Genomic DNA, 12293 nt, shown 5'->3' with positions numbered 1-12293 from the left:
ACCGCGCGTGTCTCAGGGGACTGGACTGTGACAGGATTGGCTGGGATTGGTTTGAGGGGCGTGGTCAGATGATGGTCATCCAGCGTAGAGGAACTAGTCTGAGCAGACAAGGCTGTTGCCGTGAGCACGGGGCCGGCGTTGGCTGTCGTCTGTCCTGCGTCGGGTTCTGGTTTTTTTGTATCCCCGTCGGGTGTCGGTTCTTCGTGGGTATCATTTGACCCAGGAAGGACAACTTTTGTCATAAAAGAAAAAGGGAGAAAAAGTATTATGACACCATCTCATAGCATAATCATAGCCTTCATCATTCAGTATTTCACAGTGAGCCCACTCAAGGTAACATGCCAAATGTAGAGCATCTATTGTAATAAAGACGCTGAATTTTTGTCATTAAAGATGGTTGGTTTAAGGGTGTGCATGAATGTTGGGAACCTTGCATCACCAAGACTTCTACAGTAGACACCATAATGTGCCCCCCCCCTTTGCAAGGGCTCAAACCTGTGCAAGGCCCAAACCAAGCTCAGTACATTACCGTGTCGGCCCAAGACAGCGCTCTACAAAGTTTAGTAGATATTATGCCCGAGACAGAATGACTGTAGTATTTTTCATTTTAGAGGGTTACTCAAGAAAAAGGCCTACATTGTTAAGTCTGAGAAGTGGTAGGATATAAACAAATGGCGACAACGACATCAACCTTTTACACACTTAGTAGTTAGAACCCATACACATACCCCTTACCCCACACACAACGACAGTCCTCTCAAGTCTGTCAGCCCTAGCTAATAAATACTATTACCAAGAAGAGTCAGAATGATGTTAATATGTGGATGACTGGTGGTGGTTGACCGATATGGGACAGTGAACAAAGGATAGTTGAACAGGTTTCCTCACAAAGGTAACATTCATACACATGGGCCCCGGGAAGCCAGCATAAACACTTGCTAGACAGGGCAGCTTTGTGGAACCAATGGCTGCCAACGTCTCTGCAGGAATTTGCAATGAAATCTTGCTAAGTCCAGTCTAGGTTCCTCAGCCAATGCCGGTATTTGTTTTAACTTGAACATTTTTTAAAGCAACATATTATTCATGTTATTTGTTTACCTCCAATTGTTTTGTAATTTTAAGGAAGGCTATAAGGCTTTTGAAGAGATCAGTCACTCATAAAAAAAAGGCACGCCATGACAAAAATAAAGGCAATGTCATGTTAATTGGGTGACTAAGAGTAATGGCCGTTCTCGTGAACTGGCTCCAGCTGGTTTGAGGGAGGCCTGCCCAAATCGTCAAGTATAAGATCATAAATATTCAATTTTTCACTATGTTTATATTTCACTGTCAATCAAAACAGAGGGACATATTCCTTCCACCTTCCTCGATTAACTGGGACAGTGGTCCCATTGTAACTGAATAGAGCGGACCTGTCCAGATCAGTTTGAGTGTACATAGCCTAGGGATATTTCAGTCTTCCCAAAGTCTGAAAAAAATCATATGGTCTATTCAAAGATTACAATTTTCAAATAGTGTGTTTAAGTTTTTAAGTTAAACAACCTCTCTATGTCCGACATGTGATGATGAATTTGGATGTCAAAGGGAAAGTAAATAAATGATACAGAGACGTCACAACAGGATACGATATCAGTCATCAACATCAAACTGTGACAATGCTGACACTATTTGGACTACTTCACTCTCCTTTTCCCACAGAAGGACTTGAGATAACGATCGACCACCTCAAAGGGTTTGAATCAGATGTGCAGTTATTAACCTGACAGTGGGTGCTCCTTACATCCTGTAATATATGACCGACCAGGTCATAACACCCCCAGAGCCATGACGCCACAGCCGCGGGCAAAGTCCGTCAGTCGTTTAGTTACAGAGCTAACTTCTCGTCCTATGATGACTTTACCTGCCTACAAGCACACCCACCTTGATGTATCAAAAATGCAAAGTATATACATTGACTGTCATCACGTCTCTCACCTGACAGTCATTAGCTTGGTAACTGTACACTTTGCTAGCATTGCCTAATATTAGCTATAATGATAGCAACATCGCGGTTGTGGATCGTATTTAAATGGAGAAAAGTGATCTTACCGTCAGAGGAATTGTTTGTGGGGGCCGATAGAGAACATTGAGTGAACAGTTGTAGAGTAATACAAATAGAAAGAGCGTAGAGGCTTCTCCTGCCGAGTACCATCTTCCTACACGTCGCCATCTTGGTGTGTAATGACTGAGGGCGTGGCCTGAGGGGCTCGGGCAGCGCGAGGACGTGGAGGTGGGCTGCAGTTTACGTGTTAATCAGATGGACTCAGGCTCTACCAAGGCATTTTCTCCATTATGAACTTAGTACACCTAAAGCAAACATGTTTTCAAGAAGTTACTTCAAAAATTGCTTTCCATTTCATTCTGGACGAACAAGCATAAGACAAATTTGGCAAAAAATAGAGTAGAGTGTAATATTGATTGAACTCCATGTGGCAGGGTGATAAGAAATTGATCATAACAAGGAAAAGCTGGTTCAAGATGATCTTTATTAAAGTCAGGGAGTAACAATACTGTCAGGTTCACCAGGCTTTGTTCAAACAACCACATTTGGAAGACTATCTTTTCATATCATGTTGTTTCTTCATTCTCATTACTGTGTTCCTCTTGAGGCTCTAAACGGTATTGATCACTATTGACCACTTCCCTCGGTCAGACCAAGAACTACTGACAGGACTTTGCCTTTGTAAATATAAGCAGATTATGGTTAAAATATGTAAAGTCCAGTGGTAAAATAAAATTATTTTCACTATATTTAACAAAGGACATGATTCACACCAAATGCACAGACATAAGACAAAGTGAAACAAATAACACAGAATGTACACAACAGGTTGAGGAAGAGCTAAACAGCAGCTGCTTAGATTAAAACATTGACTATCACTTCTCCCGTTATAAATAACTCTAGGACACACTTCCCTCAGTCTGGACCTAGCTAGAACATACTAGGACAGTTCTCTACTGTATAGTGCGGGACTACTGGCCAGACATGGAATGTGGCCGAACACGGAATGCTTTGACTTCAGGTTGGCATCTGGAGGAAAGCAACAGCACCATCTACTGTAGATATGAAACGTTTCAGTTCCAGCTTTTTGCAATAGGTCCATAGTGTGATTCTGTGCCATTAGTTTTTATTTGTATCCACTTAAAATTAAAAAAGGATGAACAAATAGTATTGAGCATGATTGTAGTGGAATGAAAATTGGTCACAGGCACATTTCTACACGCTTTAGAATTCCCTGTTCCCTTTTACAAATCTAAAAATTCTAATTCCAGTTGTAATCCTTCACGGGCCCCATGTTCAAAATATATTCTCTTAAAGTGTTCCAGTTAAGATCCAGTGTGCTAGATCATGATTGGAAAAGTATGATTATAATGATGGTGCCTTGATTCAACTCGAGCACATCTAGGGAGCAACGGGGGCGGGGAGAGGGGGTGAAGGTTAGCTATCGTCAATCAAATGATCCGGGCTTTGGATTGGTGGTATGGTGTGTAGGCAGGTCAGAGGGACTTAGTCTTCTTCTATGCCTGGAACTCCAGGCCAAGGCCAATCTTGTGGCCCCCGGCGTTGATGTTCTTCCCGTCCAGGAGAGCAGAGAGGGTCAGCTTGATGCCTGCAGCACAGAGGAGAACAACCTCAGAGGAGATCCAACATGGGCTACCTCGCTAAGAGATGGCCTTGGGTCACAGGTTTAACAGATTATTCATTATAATGTATTAATTAATGTTTCTGTATGAATTCACTTTCCTACACTAGAGTCTCTCGCACTGCAGCAATCTCAATTTTTTTAAATGTAAAAAAAATAAAACCCATCCACGAATGTCTCAATCGATCCAATGAACAGATGAATATGAAGAGATGCATCAAGAACCTTCTACGAAGACCAACACCAATACTGGTATAATACACTCCTCTACTCAATAAGGGTTCCACCTAGGGCTGAATAGTCAGGTTGAATCGTTGTTCAGCGATCTGTTCATTTAACGTGTGTTGATCTTGTTAAAACCAGTTAAAGTGGAAAAGATCTTGGCTATTCAGGCACCGCAATAAAGCAATCCAAGGCCAGGAACTATTGTGACATTCCAGTGTTTCCAGTAAGGGTGCACCAAGCCGTGCTAGGGCTACAACTTTTGGGAGTGCGACTGCCAGAGCATAGATGCAAGCGCACGTGTACCATTTGATTAATTTACTTAAGACATATATTTTACTTGGTTTGTTTCAGACGGATGGATCACACACACAACTGTATTTGCGATCTCCAACTCGTCCCTCCAAGTTTCTTGAGTAATCCGGTTACCGTAATGGCGTTTGATAGCCATTTATTTTTACACCACGCATTGTCAAATAATATTTTGAACTGGCAAATCGTTGGCAACCTGTGAATTTAGTTTAAAACCCTTCATGATGCCATTTGTAGACCCTCACCTGGCTTCAGAGTCTGTGTGTAGCCCAGGCCCACCAGACTAGAGTTGTTCACTTTAGCCTGCGAAGGAAGGAGATTATATTTAATCATTTCAACTTGGTCAAGAAATTTAAGTCAAGAAAAACGTATTAAATCACTTTAAATAAAAAGAAACCAATATTAAATCATAAAAACATTATTTTTAATCATGATTGATTATATAATTCATAATTAGTTAAAATAGCATTTCTAATTCTGCCAAGAAATGTCTCTTCCCCTTTGCATCCACACGGGTCCGCCAAAGCCCAAGTACCGAACATTTTATTTATATTATAACCTCAACTAAAATACAATCCGAATACCATGATCAAAGTATTGGGAAGGACTGTCGAAGTGATGAAGCTAACCAAACCACTCACAGAGAAGGCTGCGTCGGCATCAATCTGGTACTTGGCGGCGATGCCGAAGCGGGTGTTGCTGTTCCCGGCGGTCCAAGCCAGGTTGACGGCCGTCTCCAGCTGACTGTTGACCTTCTGGTAGATGGAGCCACCGAACTCGGTGCCGTCGTTCCTGAAGGAGGAGAGGAAGAGACAAAGAGGGAACCCATTAAGTGAAAACGTCATATTTGGTATGCAAGAACTCGTGGTGAAGCTGGTTTGATCTTTCTAGGGACTTTAATACAATGTTGTGCCCAGACATTAGAACCCTGCATAAAGGATATATCCAGACAAGGTTCTTTGTAGAGAAGAGGTTATTTGAGGTGAAGTTGGATCTTTAAAAACAAAACCGTTAATCGTCATCAGTTCTTGACCGAAATATATTTTGCAAATATTATGCCAACTTAGTCTTTTCTTTTTTCCAGTGAAATCATCCCGTCAATATCTTTAACAAGACCTTCTGCTTCGTGACATTGAATGGCTTCTTAAGCATCAGTTTTCAACTCCCCATCCAGTTTGGAGTCAACATCTCTGATACTTAATCTGGCCACCGACGATAAGAGACCGGGTTCCAGGAGCCCAGCAGGATGCAAATCACCCTCAGCTCAATGTCTTCATCTCGCCAACCCTTCCTCTCGTAGAGCTCTACCACCTCACCACATGCTGACCCGTCCGTCACTCTCCTAACCCAGGGCGACACGACGGTAAATCCAATCACCGTGGTTCTAAAAAGGGAATGTAGTGGCTGGGAGGCTATTCATCAGACAAGGGTTAGCTAAAGGATAAAGCTCATTTGCTTCCGTCGGGTTAAGGTCTGAGGTGGGTTTTTTTTTCTTCCTTCAGGGTGGCCAAGGATGGCATCTAGGATAGGTTCTAGCTTGTGTTGGAATGGGGACGTCCTTTGTTTGCATGCACAAACCAAACTAAAAGTAAATAAAAAATCTAAATCTATTTTGAACTAACGGCTGTTATCCCGATAAATTACACCCTGTACTGTAATACAGAAACTGCCATGGATCATTCACAAAGCATCATCACCTCGGGCATCCACTTTGTTCTGAGAAAATGATTACTAATCCATCTTAATAGTTTCTTCTGGCTTAGATGACATGATATATGGCCCAAATAAAAGTAGCGCTCTAAAAAAAACGTTTGGGATCATCAGCCCTGCAAAAAATGCCTTACACATTTGTGTGCAGCTGGAACTCTTCGGTCTTGTATCCCACGGCAAAGTTGCTCTGGGTGACGCGGTTGCGGCCGGCCTCAAAGGTCATCTGGTAGCCCGCCAGCCAGCCCTCGAAGCCAACCACCGCTGCACCATGGACCGCTGTGCCGTTGATGTCGTAGTCCACGTCGCAGCCAACGTTGACGTGCTCCCGCTTGTAAGCAGACTTGATCTTGCCGCTCTTCTTGCTGAGGGAGAGGAAGAGGTGAGAGAGGTAATTCCAACCTAGTTCTACTTGGGTTTTGAAGAACTTTAACATTAGTATGCCTGTATTGGTAAGCATCATAGTACCAATTCAAGTAGGCACTTTGGATACAAAGTATCCATAGTGAAGGGAAAATAAGAATTCCTCCATCAAACAGACTTGCTCCAGGAAACGACAATCTTTTCTTAGCGGAAACTTCCAGGGACAACTTGGAGAGATCATCAGTTGTTGTATAAGGTCACTTTGATATGCTTAGAAAATCAACAGCACAAAGTGTATTCCTCTTTACATGCAGCTTCCTGCCTGTTCAGATAATGAGAGAAGTCCTGTAGGACCAATCAGTTATTGGCTCTAGAAATGCCGGGGCCGAGGAGGTACCCAGGGCCCTTCCTGCTAGATGTCCAGCCCATACCACCAAACAACTGTTAACAAATGTTATCTTCCAACCAAAGAGAACCGCCTGCTATTCTTACCCAGTATTGGGCGAGAAGGAGGAGTCAAAGGTCAGCTTCAGCCCCTTAGCCAGCTGTACACAAAGAGAAGATCAAAAGATGGCATGAAGTCTCCATTAACAACTGATTACTTGTCAAATACAATATTCAAGTTAACTCCCAAAGCAATAGTGTGAAATATAGCATGCTTCAGCACAAGATTACACAGCGAGCCTCTTTTCTCAAGAGGCTGGTTCATAATTTTTTCTAAGCTTTTTCATAATTGAAATGATTTCAGGGGTTGAGTAGAATTGCGTAGAAAATTAGTGTCCAAAACTAAATCGTTGGGACACAACAGTTTAGTTGCAATTAAACATTCTCTTGTAGCGCCAACTGCTATTGAGATAAAGGATCAATAAATATAATCGAGTGATAACTATAGGTGGCATTGGCAACACATAAGCCTGTGTATTCAGTATATAGGTAGATACATAGTAAGTATTAATAATAGGCTTAATGAGAGCATTCAAATTTCAAATACAATTTCAATATAAAAAATGAAATTGGAATGGAATATTGGAAGAGGAAGATTAACTCTAAGCTCATATCCTTAAACCATCCATGTGCAGCCATCAGCAGCTTGGCTGAACAGGACAGCGCCTCACCTGGTCCTCCAGGGTGATCTCAGTGCCTAGGGTGTTGTCCGTGTTCCACTTCTCTGTGAGGGTCAGGCCGTGCTCTGCCCACTTGTACTTGGTCTCCAAGGAACCGGACACCTTGCTGGTCTCTGTGTTGGCAGAGCCGGTGCTGTTGAACTCCTACCGGGGGGGGGGGGGGGGGGGGGGGGGAGAGAGGCAGTATGTAGGGGGGAAAGATATGCTGTCATGTGATGCACCAAAACAGTAGACATTAGAGATAATACTTGCAACCCGCTGTTCTGAGGAAATCTTCAGCAAAACATGCAAGGCATATACATCAATCATCTTTTACGTTCCTGACAATTAGCTGGCTTGCAAATCATGTACCCAATACATTCAATATATTCTCTTAACATATTTAAACAAAAATATCTTGTAGGCTAACAATAGGGCATATTTGGATAACAAAAGCGAAAAATTATTCTTCCATTTATAGAAATGACTGGAAGAAAACGCCAATCCAGAATGATTAACATAGCTGTGTCGGCCGTTAGGACCTGTGGCATGAATGGATGTAGTCGGATAAGCGGCCACTTCACTACGTGTCCGAAAGCACTCTGAAGTCAAGGGCCCTTTGGAGGGTTGAGAGGAAGCTGGCAGGAGTGTTGACTAGTAATGTGAAACCACTGTGGAGAGACACTCACCAGTCCATTCTCAGACTTCGTCTTCAAGTCCAGCTTGATGAGACCAAAGCCTGAACAAAAGAGAGGAAGAATATTAAATCATATCTCTGAAAACCTAAAACACAAAAACCATTAGCGGAAGATGCCAAACAATGATGAAGTGCTGCATGGCTTCTCAGATGTCCTCATGTACCTACATACAACCTCTACACATTTAAATAAGTCACTAAGGTGGTGCAAGATATTGAACATGTACATACAAGAACCATTTCTAGTATGTACATGTACTAGAAATGGTAGAACAATGTGCACATTGCCTGCTTATACCCTTATTGGTGCTAGGATATGTAGAATGCAGTTAGAAAATTACCGTTTGTGGAATGACATTGATTTAGATCTGTCCAACGCTCTTCTACAGATATGCTTATAGGTAAGGTCAAAGTCAAAGTCACAATGGGGGCTTAAAGGCTTATCGCAAAATCACACACAAGCATATATATTCATAAGTCGTACATCTCGCAACCCTTTTTGATGGTAGATCTACAGTACAATACGAATACCACCCCTGTTTATTGTTCTACTCATCAATGAAATTAGGTGTTAAAGACCAGTTTTGGAGGGGTCACACTGCCAATGCTAATGGACCATACAAACATATTTAATACCGTTTTGTTGTTTTTTGACATTGTTTCATGTCTGACCCATTGCTCCCATAGTATGAGAGGAGGCCTACTTCCCATTAACACACGCCATGTTTAAAACATTTAAATAGCATCCAACTACGTTTTATATCATTATGAATACCCTTCTTAAAAACACTAACCCCCTGCTTGCCAACATGTAATTTCTATGACCTCAAATGAATAGTTTGTCGTGCCAAAACTAAAGCCTGGGGAGAACCATAGAACATTCAATTCATATTTCAGTATTATTAAAACCAGTGAGTTTAGAGTCCATCTCTATTGGTCTTGCATATTTTCCATCTCAACGGTGTCATACCGAGCTATTCCATTAACGTTCTAATATGCGAATAGAATACTAAACAGGATAATTGATCCCATGTCTATGACCATTCTGATGCCATCATTTCTAGGTTAAGTTGCCCTGAAGGGTTGACCTAAAGAGTTATCGGACTGAGGGATGTCTGGAGATCTGTCCCTACTCAGCACTACTTCCTTTAGAACAGTTCCATTACATGTTTTAAGAGTTCACTTAATAGAAATTGAAATCTCAATGGGTTGTGTGGTTAAGCACAGCAGTGCATATTTCACAAACATGACCCAAGGACATCCGCTTTACTGACTTCGCAACTTTCCAGCTAAATTGACGTAATCTGACCATGAATATCGCAATAACTGCAGTCCGCATGATTGTGGCCCATGGGCGCTCACTAGTGATGGGTCGGTCGCGAACGATTCGGTCAGAACGAACGAATCCCGAAGGTGAACAACGAGAACTGATTCCAAAAACAAGAGAACTGATTCCTTTTTTTCTAAACATGTAACAAAAATATGTTCACGTAAATAAAATATACAACCGAACGGAGCTTTGTCCCCCCGCGACCTTATATTGATTGAGTCTAAAACGTTCTCAACGATTCAGCCAATGAGAGTACTACAGCAGGTAGCAATCTGCTACCTGCTGTAGTTAACGATCACTCTAGGCTTCAATATCATGCAAGCACTTTTTTTATTTTGTTCTACATCACAATTGCATGCGTTAATAAAGTATGTTTTTTTTACGAGCAAAAAAAAAGGCACGCATGTGCTTTATATATATGCTTAATATTTATACTTGACCTGGGTAAGAACATTAGAAAGTAGTAGGCTATATGCATGTTGATTAACATTTATTCCATGATTTTCGATTCCCTGCCAAATGACGCAACAGACCATCTGACTTAACGAATGAATCAAACAAGCAAATCAAACAAACAAATCGTGATAGTGAACCGAACTGAACGAACTGATTCCCAGAAATAATAATTTCATCCCTCAGCTCATCCCTAGCGCTCACCATATCCCTTAGTGAAAACATCCTTGGCGGACTTTCCAAGGTCAACGTAGGTAGGAGGTACGGCCATTATCTGAAAAAAAAAAAAGCATAGGGTTAGAGGAGTCAGGTGTGCGACACATTCGATAGTAAGCAATTCAGAGATGGAGATAAATCACTGGAATAAACTTCCACTGCAACGATTTTTCCCTTTAAAATGGATAACATAAATTATAGTCATGGTACTGGTAGGGCAGGGCTTCAGTACAGCAAGACCCAACAGTGACACAGCAGCTAGGAGAAGAAAAGGTAGCCATAGCAACAGACTGACCGATCCAATGAGACAGGGCAAAGGGCAGTGTCTTTGAAAGAGAAAGGTTCTAGCACTGACTGCATATTGTATACCCAAACATAAAATACACAACTGTACTACCAAAATACCGCCCTTGTATGCAGTTACTTATTCCAAACTACCAATGTCTTTTGCCAATGTTTTAGCAATTCATGAAAAGATCCTTCAGATAACTTTTAGTTTAACCTTGACCGTACTGGTTGTGAAATACATTTCCATTTCCTTATAAAGTCGACGTCAGATAGTTTCCATTGAACACACCTATCAGGTTCATGCGGTGATCCCTTTTGTCTGCTGAGTTTTTTCTAAAGACGGTCGATAACGTTGGAATTTCTGGGGGCAAGCTTTGGCTTTTAACAGCCACAAACGTAGACGTGTTTAATACAAATATTTGGCGACAAAGATAAAGCATCCCATACGTATCATATTGCGTGTTATCTACATGAAATATGGCAATAAGGATTACAAATGTCTCAAAATTAACCTATACAAAAATGTCCAGAAGTGTTTCGTCTGAAAATGCACCATTCCGGGCCCAGGACTTTCCACCTAGACAGATGGTCTCTGCTGGCATTTAAACCGAACAATGTTAAGCTTTTGGAGCACTCGCCTTTTTGTCCCTCGTATAAACATGGATACACAGCCGCTCAAATAGCTAAACCACTCGTCCATTCTGCAGCCTTTGAGTCTGAAACATCGTCCAGCAAACCCTCACCGAGAACCGATAGCTGAACTAACGTGAGGCCTTTCTGTGGCGAGATGCTGACATTTCACACAGGTCTGGAACAAAGTAGCTACATAAAAGCAGTGTTTGACGTGGGCTTCATTGTGGTTCATTTGAAAGATGACCCACATGTAGACCTACCATTCACAAGATCCTAAACTAGCTCAACTTTGAAAATAAACTGAGATTGATGCAAAAGTTTAGACCAAACATTAACCTTCAATAACCCTTGGTGGGGTGTAACCGGTGTAACCAGTACTGAACGTGATGAAACATGACGCTCAGCCAACAAACTGAACTCAAATAACGTGACTGAGTATTCGTTTAGTTAATTTAGTGGACACTCCTCCATCGTGGGAAGAACATAGGATCATCTCCCGGTTCATGGAGCCCAGAAGGCAGTAGACGAGTCAAGGTGGCATCCCGGCTGTTAGCATAGCCGGCTAAAGATTAAAGTTGGCAAGCTGCAAAGGCCATCAGCTAGAGGTCTAAGGTAAGCACAGCGCGACAACACATCGTGTGTGGGTCGACTATCCCAACGGGGAAATAGAGCAGGCTCAATATCACAGGTGAACTAACCAGGTGAACTAAACGATCGCACTAGAGGATGTAGCTCGCAGGCTAACGTCAGTGTGTGAACTAGCGGCGGGCCTCGAGCATCCCTCCCCTCCCTTCCCGCCCTCCCGCTGCATCCCGCTGAGCAGCGCGTGACGGAGCCGCAGCACGCCACGCGGGCAAACCTCATCGGATGTCAGTTAGCTTTACACATTTGCCCTATATAAATGAAACCAATGCGGCGTTCATACATACCTCTGTCAGTGGTTTCCGAACCTGTCCAAGGGGTAGCTTGTGAACTGCACGAAGGGAGGAGTAAAAGAAGTTGGCGTAGCGTCACACACACAAGATGTCACGCCAGCCAAGAACGAAGCGCCGGTCAGCCACGCCCTCTTGAGTCATCTCATTGTGCGCGTGCGCAGTTGACTCGGGGATTCGGTTGCGACATCACGTGAAGCCGTGGAGCGATGCATCAGCAGCTGAACTGAGAACGGCAACTCAACCGGCCCGTTTGCAATTCAGCTGCTATCAGGTTGCGGGTCCCCGTGCACATATTGCCATCGCATATTGGTTGCTTGCAAAAGGGCTGCACACTCGGAATGATTAGGACTG

General features: G+C 42.7%; 2 protein-coding genes across 3 annotated transcripts in view; both read right to left on the bottom strand.

The window, feature by feature from the left end:
- c7h5orf15 (chromosome 7 C5orf15 homolog) overlaps positions 1-2277 on the bottom strand; it is a 6479-nt gene extending 4202 nt beyond the window's left edge. Inside the window, exons 1-2 of one of the 2 annotated variants that reach the window (XM_030360234.1) lie at positions 2089-2277; positions 1-235 (exon numbers count right to left, since the gene is read on the bottom strand). The exon at positions 1-235 is cut by the window's left edge and continues 679 nt beyond it. In XM_030360234.1, the coding sequence (XP_030216094.1) occupies positions 1-235; positions 2089-2209 (356 nt within the window). In that variant the 5' untranslated portion in view covers positions 2210-2277. The remainder of the gene's footprint in view (positions 236-2088) is intronic. The other variant, XM_030360235.1, reaches the window with a different exon arrangement.
- A 229-nt stretch (positions 2278-2506) lies between these two features.
- On the bottom strand, positions 2507-12083 carry vdac1 (voltage-dependent anion channel 1). Its single transcript, XM_030360249.1, has 9 exons — positions 11937-12083; positions 10075-10144; positions 8080-8129; positions 7403-7555; positions 6780-6832; positions 6062-6289; positions 4859-5009; positions 4463-4520; positions 2507-3650 (listed from the first exon to the last, which is right to left on the bottom strand). Exons 2-9 carry the CDS (start codon positions 10139-10141, stop codon positions 3559-3561), a joined length of 852 nt encoding a protein of 283 aa, XP_030216109.1. The 5' UTR covers positions 10142-10144; positions 11937-12083; the 3' UTR covers positions 2507-3558.
- Between the last annotated feature and the right edge of the window lie 210 nt (positions 12084-12293).

This window comes from Gadus morhua, chromosome 7 (genome assembly GCF_902167405.1).
Source record: "Gadus morhua chromosome 7, gadMor3.0, whole genome shotgun sequence".
In the NCBI taxonomy this organism is placed as follows: domain Eukaryota; kingdom Metazoa; phylum Chordata; class Actinopteri; order Gadiformes; family Gadidae; genus Gadus; species Gadus morhua.
Note: the sequence above shows the minus strand (reverse complement) of the source record. Positions and strands in the feature narration are given on the sequence as shown.

What these genes read in the sequence shown, in the direction of transcription:
- vdac1 (XM_030360249.1), bottom strand. Translation starts at nt 10,141, where the DNA reads ATGGCCGTACCTCCTACCTACGTTGACCTTGGAAAGTCCGCCAAGGAT. An exon ending in AGATCACCCTGGAGGACCAG is followed by an intron (nt 6,833 to 7,402) that starts GTGAGGCGCTGT and finishes CTTTGTGTACAG; the next exon opens with CTGGCTAAGGGGCTGAAGCT. An exon ending in ATGCCGACGCAGCCTTCTCT is followed by an intron (nt 4,521 to 4,858) that starts GTGAGTGGTTTG and finishes CTTCCTTCGCAG; the next exon opens with GCTAAAGTGAACAACTCTAG.